At 46.3% G+C, this 9,890-nt stretch overlaps 1 protein-coding gene across 2 annotated transcripts; it reads right to left on the minus strand.

Annotated features, from left to right (window-relative positions):
* Nucleotides 1-3,162: 3,162 nt before the first annotated feature.
* Nucleotides 3,163-9,387, minus strand: LOC123166624 (ribosome production factor 1). 2 transcript variants are annotated; one of them, XM_044584430.1, is made up of 12 exons: nucleotides 9,090-9,387; nucleotides 8,457-8,731; nucleotides 8,264-8,344; nucleotides 6,998-7,093; nucleotides 6,791-6,874; nucleotides 6,635-6,704; nucleotides 6,478-6,560; nucleotides 4,424-4,503; nucleotides 4,237-4,335; nucleotides 3,906-4,002; nucleotides 3,490-3,579; nucleotides 3,163-3,391 (listed from the first exon to the last, which is right to left on the minus strand). In XM_044584430.1, the coding sequence occupies exons 2-12, from the start codon at nucleotides 8,706-8,708 to the stop codon at nucleotides 3,353-3,355; spliced, it is 1,071 nt and encodes a 356-aa protein (XP_044440365.1). In that variant the 5' UTR covers nucleotides 8,709-8,731; nucleotides 9,090-9,387; the 3' UTR covers nucleotides 3,163-3,352. The 2 variants fall into 2 exon arrangements, with proteins under 2 accessions (XP_044440365.1, XP_044440364.1); XM_044584429.1 differs by having other exon boundaries at nucleotides 8,457-8,736; nucleotides 9,090-9,384.
* Between the last annotated feature and the right edge of the window lie 503 nt (nucleotides 9,388-9,890).

Genomic DNA, 9,890 nt, shown 5'->3' on the forward strand with positions numbered 1-9,890 from the left:
TGACCTAGATGTGCAATACTTATGGCATATCTGGATGTGCTTTACCAAAACTGTCGTACTATCTTCTTCTTCTTTTTACGGCGGGTAGCTGCTATGCCGGACTGTATATTTGCTTGAGAAGCCATGCTTGAATATATGGTACGTGCATGCAGTATATATGATGCTTGGTGATATTTCTATGCGTGAGCTTCTCAGTCTTTGATGGTTGTGGTTAGGTCTCAGTCGACCGAGACTTAACTAAGTTTCGGTCAAGTAACATAGCATGTAAGAATAACTAAACTGATATAAGATTGTTATGCACGGATCTGAATGTAAGATCTCACGAATATAATATCGACAGAGAGATATCTCAGTCGACTAAGATTTAGCTAAACTGATAAACAAATAACTGAAAGTACACCTTCTAGCTAGGTTCCTGTGTTACCGACACTTGCTTCCCCTGAGGCTGTCTGTACAAATGTGCACTAGACAGCTTGCGCGAAACAAGCTGGCTTCGTTAATTCCGTCACAAAACCAAAAGCCAAGGATGCAAAAGGATACAACTTTATCAGTAATCCCATCCTTATTTGTATGATGACGAGTAATCTGGCAGCCCGGCTTGAATCGAACCGCTCGCCCGCCCGCCGCGCAGTGCCATGATCGTGCTCTGCTCTGCCGGGGTCACATGGACGCCGGCCCCGGCCGTATAACCGCCATCATGCGGCCGTCCCCATCCCCATGTGAAACGCGCCCATCACCATGCCTGTCCCTCGCTTTACAACTTTTTTACCATGTTACGCGCGCAGACCGGCCGGCACGCCATGATCGATCGTCGCCTGTCCGATCGGCCCGCCGGGACCCCTGGCCCCTGCGGAGGGCGAGCTTGCGCGGCCACGAATCCGCCCATGATCCGTCCGGTACGGACGGCGGGCCAGCTCCATCGACCGCGGCGCACACTACAGCGAGGCCGGCAGAGCTGGAGCACTGACTTGAGCACGTACGTCACGTACGAACCTGCGGCTGCTGGTCCGCACGGAGGGAGGAGATGGTCGAGCACGTACGTACGGTGCGACCGTAGTCGGAGCTTGGCTGTCACTGGTGTGCGTTAGCCCCTGCCGCCGGCCGCCCTCCGGCGATCGGCCGGCCGCATGAATCTCACGCTCGTGAGTTACCTGGCCGGGTAACCTGACCCAACCACCCGGCCGGCAACCCCACGACGTGACTGCCGCTCCGCCGCGCCGCATGGGGGCTGGCTGCCGGCCGGGGGCCCGGAGCACGTCCACATGCACGGTCACGAGCGCTCCCCTCCCCTGCCGCTGTTCCTTCGTTCACGGAAGGGATCACGGTGGCGCTTGGCATGCAAGCACAGATGCATGCGCATGCGACGCCCACCACCTGCATGCGCGCACGTACGTACCTAGCGTGAACGTGAGCAAGCGCCCAGCCGTCGTCTCCACTTACGCCCCATGCATCTACGTACCCGCCAGCGCCATTGATGTGGCTAGCTACAAGCACCGGTTTAGGCAGGCAGTGGTACCTTGCTAGTGCATTATACGCGTACGTGCTTCCATATGTGCACTTGCGTGCCAACGGGTGGCCAATTGTACATGTACTTGCATGCATCCGCACGTACGTGCCGGAACAGCTCTAGCTGATTATATAATATCAACAGTACTGCACGGACATGCACGCGCATGCGTAGTGGGCAGTAGCCAGTAGCAAAAATAACATGCAATTGACGGTGCCAGTATGGGCGCGCGCGTACGTTGTGGGCAGTAGCGCGACAATGTGGCGCGTGCCGTTCGTGCATTATCATTTCAAAAAATCTCAGGGACTACTATAGCGTACGTATGATGTGCTATGGTGTACCAGTATGTACGTAGACGATGGGTGGTCGGTCGAGTTAACGAACAGTCGCTTTCCACCAGCGCGATCGATCCGACTCTCTGCCTCTCTCTCTCTCTCTCTCTCTCTCTCTCTCTCTCTCTCTCTCTCTCTCTCTCGTTCCAGTTGCAATATATCTTCGTGTTATGGTGTACGTAGACTCGGACACAGTGCCACAGTGCGTGCACGGCTTCATTTTTTTTTTAAAGAAAAAACTTCATGCAGTGAGGCGTGCATTGTCGCGTTGACCGGTCCAGCGTAGGCCCAGAGCCAGGACTGTTGCAGTAAGTAACACATGCATGCGCAGGCCAGGCATGCATGCAGCACAGAGACCAGAACCCAACCCAGTGACTGGCTAGCTAGCTACTCCGGTGTGTCTGTCTGTCCACAGTAACTTGATCACCACCCTTGGACGCACAACAGCTTTTCCACACAGCAGAAAGCAGCAGCGGCATGAAGGCTAGAGGAGCTACCAGGTTTAACTGTTTTAATCTTTGGAGAAGTAGTTGGAGTAGTAAAGTAACGATATCAGGCAGGATTGAATGTTGAATGTTGAATGAATCGGATAACATGGCATGCAGGGAGCTCGGCCGAGGCGGGCCATGTGCCGCTCGCTCTAGAGCCGCAGCAGCTCGTGACCAACACAGGCAGAGGCCGGCAGGAACAGGGGAAAGCAGCAGGGGATGGCAATAATGCCGCACCCATCACTCACCCCTCTCTTTCCTCCAAGCAGCGGTGCACACGCACTGTCGTACGCCCCGGCCTGCACGGACGTACCCCCAGCACGGCCGCCCCCTATAGACCTACCCTACCCGGGACCCCTCCCCCAGAGCGCCATGTGTAGCCGTCCGCCAGCCTGCACCTCACCTCCCCTAGTCACCTCAGCCAGGCCATCCCAGCCCAACCAGTGAAAAAATCTGCGTGCGCGCCAACGGCAATCATAACTCCTACCACGGGAGATTCATTCATGGGGATGCTGACCCGAGCGAGGCCCTGGGCAAGCAAGGCAAGGCAGCACAGGGACCCCGGCAATGATAAGTTCTTGGACGCAATGAGATGGGTGGGCAGAGCTCGACGGATGGCCAGGGAGACGGGACGAGACGAGACCCGACGACGATGTGATCGTTCCTTCTTCCTGCGGCGGTTGGGCGACAACGACCCTTGTACAAGAGATTTATTCCCGCCTGATCGCATGTCGGGGTCGTAATTAGGCAAGAAACGGACGTGTAATACAACAACAAACTCTTTTGCACTGTGTGCATCATCGCTGCAGTTTCGTACCATTGTCCAACTCAAAACTGATGGACCAACTCGTTTGATTGACGGGTACGCAAAATCGCTTCAAATCAGGGTTTTCGATTCGGGAATGTCGTCGTTACACCGGCCAAGGACTCGAACATGATACTACTCTACAGCAAGTAATTTCCGAGGAACGGAACGGAACAGAAACAGAGACGAACTTTGTGGGTGAAGCGAGCGCGGCGCCAAATCACAGGAAAAACCTTCTCCTGCTCGTGTCCAGGTCGGGCTGCAAATGGCAAACAAGGTTCCGGGTTATGTCACGGGGATTCATAGTGTAGCGAGGAGCATGGAATGGTGAGTGGATGATGATGATAGTAGTAGTACCTTGTGAACCCACTCGTACTCCCCGCTTTTCGTGTCGAAGGTGCCGTGTTGCAATGTGAGCAGCTTGAGGGTGAACCGAGGGCCGCATTCCTATACCATCAATAAAGTTCAGGGTAACTGATAAAAGCGGACGAGGTAGAGAAAGATTGCTATTCTACAATGGGTTCCATCAGCAGTAGTCAAATAGCGTCATCGCTAACATGTTACGGGCAAGATAGTCAAGGTTCATGGACTTGTGGGTTTTCACCTAGTATGAACATTTTTCTTTGGAAAACAACCATCACTATCTAAACATATGCAACATAGAAAGTTTGCGAGGACTTGGTCCTTTCAAGGTTGGTCGATTACAGTATTGTCAATGAAAATTCTTGCAACCACATAAAAAACTCTGGTATGGAGTAGTGTATCTCAAGTACCTGAAGGCGACAGTTTATTTGCTTCTCAGTTTTGGTTTCACCCTTCGATTTCTTGTCCTTCGAAACGATTTTCTTTTCTTTCTCCTCAAAGATGTACCTATAGTGAGGAATTGCAGATCATTAATATTCAAATGCTGAAGGTAAATTAGTATGCAGAAGAACAAACTTGCGACACCGTTATAACACACTACTGCTTGCATTGCACATTTGCGCCTGTGGTGCTACAAGTATATAAACTATTGTATATCATGAAAACCAAAATTTTCACATCTCTAAAATGATAATACCATGCTTTTGACTCTATTGTGTTTTCATATATATATATATTCACCTGTGATGACGGAAAAATATATAGTCTCGCTGATTGTGGAAGGTCACAACTCGGCGGCCGCGGAAATTTGGGTCTTGAGGGAAGAGAGATTGGATCATCCTGAATAAACAACAGGGGAAAGTAGACGTGTTAACAACATGAATATAAGGCCGTCCTTTTGTAAAAGGAGTGCATATTCTTGAATCACCTCCCAACACGATGACCAAGGCGCGTAGTAAAATTGTTCAACGCCAACTCTGGCTTATGACTTGTAGGGTTCCCATGGTTCTGTCGTACAAAGAGAGATAAACCAAAATGTTAAATGAAGGAAATCTTGAATGGTCAGTAGTAAAAGTTTCAAGTAAACTAGCTTTATACAGCAATAAACTGCAAAATACCCAACAAGACATATTGTCATATATAACAAGAGCACACAAAAATACAAATATTGTGATTACAGAAAATTAGTGAATATCAAGATGTCCTATCTTATTACACTTTTCAGTGTCCCATCAATCTAGAAGATCATCTACATAGCCATGAACTGATGAGCCCAACTCCGTTGCAATAAGTACAAATCAAAAGCTGTAAAGCATGGCAAAATTAAAACGGCAACGTGGATATGTCAGACAGAGACATGGACAAGTCTCTAGCAGACATGCCATATGACACCGAACATTGACATATGCAAATCTGTCTTGCGTAGACAAAAGTAACACGTCTAAGACAAACTAGAGACAGGCTAGAGACAAGAGACAAGCTAGAGACAAGGAGGATGATCAATTGATGGCAACTTGACTTTTTTGTTTAGGTTAAATGAACCTTTAGTTCAAAAGGTAAGCGGTGTAATATATGTATTTGTGACATAACCGTTCCCAACTGCGGGTGCTATCTGAGCCACACGATCAAATTTGAAGACTTGTTTTTCGAAGAATCAAACAAAGACTTATTAACAAAAACATTGCACAGTTGATTCTAACACTTCTGCCTAACTACAAAGTACTAACACAGCAGGAGTCTCATAGAAAACGGAGAACATAGCATTGTCGAATAAAGCAATCCTCCTTCCAGCGCATAGAATACTATTATAAATGTATAATGCAGTTCCTTCTAATAAATCTAGAATAACGGAGAACAATAGGACTTTTTTCTAAATCTATAAAAACAAAAACAATGTTCTTATATGCAGCTAACAAGGTGAAGATCTTATATAACCCAGGACAAGCAGAAAGTAGCATATATATTGATCTTTAGTCACTATAACAGACAAAACAGTAAGCAAACAACCATCTTGTTGTAAAAAATCAATCTGACAAGATAAGCCACTTCACATTTTCTAAATTGCCGCACAGGTTTGAAAACCCGGAACAGGAAGGAGAGGCTTTATGTCCTTCTATGCAGTACACAGAAGTTGCTTATGGGGTCACAATTGACAGCTTTAACACATCAAATAGTCATGCCAATTATAAAAATATAAAAGTAATATGGGATTATCAGCACAGAAGATGGGTCCTTTCAACAATCAACTAGCACTAGCTTGCCCTTGTGCGCACTAGTTATTATAGAGGAGAAATTAAAGGTCCCGCTCTTCACACAGCAACTAAAATTTCAAGAGAAGACAGCTTAGCACGCAGGGCACAGCATTCCTGCACTGTTCCCTTTGGAGAAAGATTATGCTAGGTGACTACAAAAAATGGTTAGTGGTGACTTGGTTATCATGTTTAACAATACTAAGTAGTTTCATAGCAATAAGGTAGAGGGAAGAGAAATGCTCAAGACTAGGTCTCAGTCATTATGACTGCTGAACTGCTAGATGTCAGTAAGTGATAACAATACAGCACTTCAACAAATTCTTCACAAATTTATGGGTCCTTATTTCGGTATTTCCAGTAAAAGCTCAAACAGTTTATCTAAGTAAGAGACTGAGAGTATGCAGTTATGCTCACCAGTTAGACTAGATCTTGTTGAGTGACTAGTAAACCTCTACCCAAGAACTCCTTATTTCGGTATTTCCAGTAAAAGCTCAAACAGTTTATCTAAGTAAGAGACTGAGAGTATGCAGTTATGCTCACTAACTGACTAGATCTTGTTGAGTGACTAGTAAACCTCTACTCAAGAACTATGGATTGCAAAGAAGACATAAGTAAGGAAATGCACACAAGCAAACAAAAATGGAAATCACACATGTAATAACTTGACATGAAAGAAGATATACTAAAAACTACGGTGTTAATATTAGTATAAAAAGTACAGATATAGTACCTTTATATCCTTCCGCAGAACGAGCTTGGATAGCTTAAAATGTGCAGTAGGGCCCTCAGGTAGGTTGATGATCAGCAGCGCATCTGTTACACAAATGCCAACACAAGATGTCAGAAACAAGAACATTAAAAAAGACAAAAAAATGATGACTTCTAACCAGGTTCCCGTCGATTTGTGTGGACAACCATGACTGAAGTGAACTCTCTGTTATTTGCATATTCCACAATCTGACAATAACAGTGTGTTACTATGGATATGAAGACATAACTAACTGGACTAAATGAATGGAACGTAACATGAGAACTCATCATACTTTCTTGAGGTCATAAGTTCCTCTATTAACATATTGAGCATTTGGAATCACTTGCATTAACTCCTTAATAAAAGCAGGTCCTCTCTGTCAACATACGGAGCAGAAAGTACAACGTTAGATAACAAAATCTTGTTACAAGTTATCAAATTATCACAGATTCAGAATATCGAGCACATAATCAGTGATGAGGAGGTAAAAAATGCATACCCCTGAATTGAAGCGGCATGTGGTAATCAATACTTTCGGGGTTACTACTTGTTTAAGCACTGCATTGAATTCATCAGCATCATTCCCTGCAAACAGCTGCACACAGGAACTATTATTAGAACATATGCAAACCTGGTAGAGCTGAGACACTAGCCTAAATAAGCATTCGTCCACAGAGAGAATTACGTAATAGATATATCAGAGTCAAGACAGTGGTAGTGATCAAAATATAACATGTCCTAACAGACCTAACAGAGATGCTTAATGCTTTCATAGCGTATTTCACTGACATTGAGGTAAGAAGTCAGCAAGATGATCAGAAAAATACTGGTTTTGGTTCTAAAGCAATGAAAATGGAGTATTCAGCAACTACAAAGCAGCTATAAATATAATTGTACTGTATTGATATTAATAATAACAGAAGAATGTGAATGTGTACATTGCATCATACAAAAAAATTGTCAATTGTAATGACACCCACTATAACAGCATCACAAGCATAGCAAATCTAACTTCGGACCTGTTAATTAACAATAACTGCTGTAATTGTTCACCCAATATATGTAATTATAAGTGTGATATTACTAAACATCTGAATACTACAGAAGCAATCTGTATTATTAACATGCTACTAGAGAAGAGATTCTGGAAATCCATAAGTACTCTATCTATCGCAATGCAATGGTACCATATGTGTCATGTTAATGTTATAAAAGTGACATGTGTACACCAATTGTGCAGGTTAATAACAAGAATTAAGCACAATACTGCAGCACCAAAACACAAATTCTGACCAAAATCTCCAGCAGCCAAATGTTTGCTTTTACTTGAGCTTGAAAACAATCCACTAAGCAAAGCAGCCCAGTCAACGAACGGTAACCACCCAAATGCACACCTAACATCACCCAGCCATATCAAAGAAAGAAATTTCTCCCTCCAAAATCATGTCCATACCTACTCTCTCATATTTAGTCATGCTATCAGAAATAAGAAGCTACTAGTTCTGTTGTTCGCTTAAACCAAACACAGCATAAGCACCCTTAGATTCGATGATCCAAAGAAATCTCTCCCTCCAAAATCATGTCCATACCTACTCCCTCATATTTAGTCATGCTATCAGAAATAAGAAGCTACTAGTTCTGTTGTTCGCTTAAACCAAACATAGCATAAGCACCCTTAGATTCGATGTTCCAATCATTTCAATAGTACCAACAGTTGCACTGATTATACTGATAAATTCAGCAGCAGAGAAGGCATCGTACAAACCTCCTGGTCGTCAGGCCGGCAGACGGTCTCGTCGGGCTCCCTGGTGTTCTCGATCGTCCGGGGCACCTGCTTCTCCGGCACCTGCAAACACCCAATCGCGCCCAAGGACCGTCAGAATCCATCCAGAGCCTCGCGCCCCACGGGAAAATTCGTTTCTGGGGAGGGGAAGAAGGGGGGAGGAGATGACGCTTGCCTCCTCGCCGAGCTCGGCGGCGCGCTGGGCGGCCTGGCCGCGCTCGCGGCCGAGCCTGCGCTTCTGGGCCTTCTTCTCGCGCTTGAGCTTGGCGTACACCTCGCTGCGCTTCTCCTTGTTCCTGATCTCCGACGGCAGGGGCGGTGCCGGCTTCTCCTCCTTGGGCCTCTTGTCCCTCCGCCCCCTCCTCTCCCCCTCGTCTGCCGCCTCGTCGCCGTCGGGCTGCCTCCGCTTCCTGTCCTCCCTTGCCATCGCCTTCGCCGTTCTAGGTTGTTCTGCGCTGGGGATGACATAGCAATAGAACATCAGTATATATGGTCCAGGCATAGCAATCTGCAGCAAGCAATCATGCAATGTAGAGCACAAAATGCAGCAAGTATTCATCAATAAATAGCCACCGTACAGGAACACATGACAATGTGTGGCAACGCTATCAAAATTTCATCCGCTTCACATCAATATACAACAATATCTCAAGCAGTATGCATCATCCCATCAAAATTTCATCCACTTTACATCATCAATATTAGACAACAATATGACAGAGCAAAAATATATAAAAAATCCATCCTCTTTCTATCTGTACAGGAGGTGGGAGGGGAATGGGGAGCGGGAGGAAGGGGGAGCAGCTACCTTGGAGAACGGAGGGAGGGGGTCGCGGCGGGGCAGTGGGATGCGTCGCCGGCGGCCCTTGCTGGTTCAGTGGTCCACGCGAGTTGTTGAGGCGGGGAGGCGGAGGGAGGAGGTCCGGCGAGCAGTGGCGGAGGAGGAGGTCGCGGCGGTGAGGCGGACGCGGGAGGCGGCGCCGGCGGCTTGGCGCGCGGCGGTGGAGGGGCGGCGGCGGCTAGGAACCCTAGCTGCCGCTCGGGTTTATGGGGATCGAGCAGGGGTGTTCTGGACGAAACACAGCCTAGGGCACCGCGGCGGCGGGTTTGGGATTAGAGGAAGACTCGCGTGAGACTACTGGGCCGTGCATCGATGGCGTGGGCTGATATTGCCTTTGTATTTTTTTTCTTGTTCTTTTTTATGGTTACTAAAATTTGTCAACTGTTTCTAAAAAAAAATTTGTCAACTGTGAAGCAATCAAAAGAATCTCTACCCCTAAAATTTGTAAACCATAAGTACTGTTATTCCTTCTATATATTTTTGTTGTGTCCCTTATATCAACCTTTAGTAGCATATATATATAGGAAACTTATATTCATCGTGGTTCGGTATCTCTTCTATCAACCTTTGCTAGCATCGGGGCCGGATGGGTTTACAAGTCAGTTCTATGCATCTTGTTGGAGCATCATTAAGGGAGACTTTATGAAGGCTATGAACTGCTTCTACAATGGGGACATCCGAGGCTTAGCTGCGATCAACAAGGCAATGGTCACTCTTTTGCCCAAGATGGACGGTGCTTTGGAGGTGGCTGATTTTAGGCCGATTAGC

The sequence above is a fragment of the Triticum aestivum genome, chromosome 7D (assembly GCF_018294505.1).
Source record: "Triticum aestivum cultivar Chinese Spring chromosome 7D, IWGSC CS RefSeq v2.1, whole genome shotgun sequence".
Lineage (NCBI taxonomy): Eukaryota > Viridiplantae > Streptophyta > Magnoliopsida > Poales > Poaceae > Triticum > Triticum aestivum.

Coding starts and splice junctions, on each gene's coding strand:
- LOC123166624 (XM_044584430.1), bottom strand. CDS start 8,708: ATGGCAAGGGAGGACAGGAAGCGGAGGCAGCCCGACGGCGACGAGGCG. Junction 8,345..8,456: donor CCGCCGAGCTCGGCGAGGAG/GCAAGCGTCATC, acceptor GGGTGTTTGCAG/GTGCCGGAGAAGCAGGTGCC. Junction 6,705..6,790: donor GAACTTATGACCTCAAGAAA/GTATGATGAGTT, acceptor TGTTATTGTCAG/ATTGTGGAATATGCAAATAA.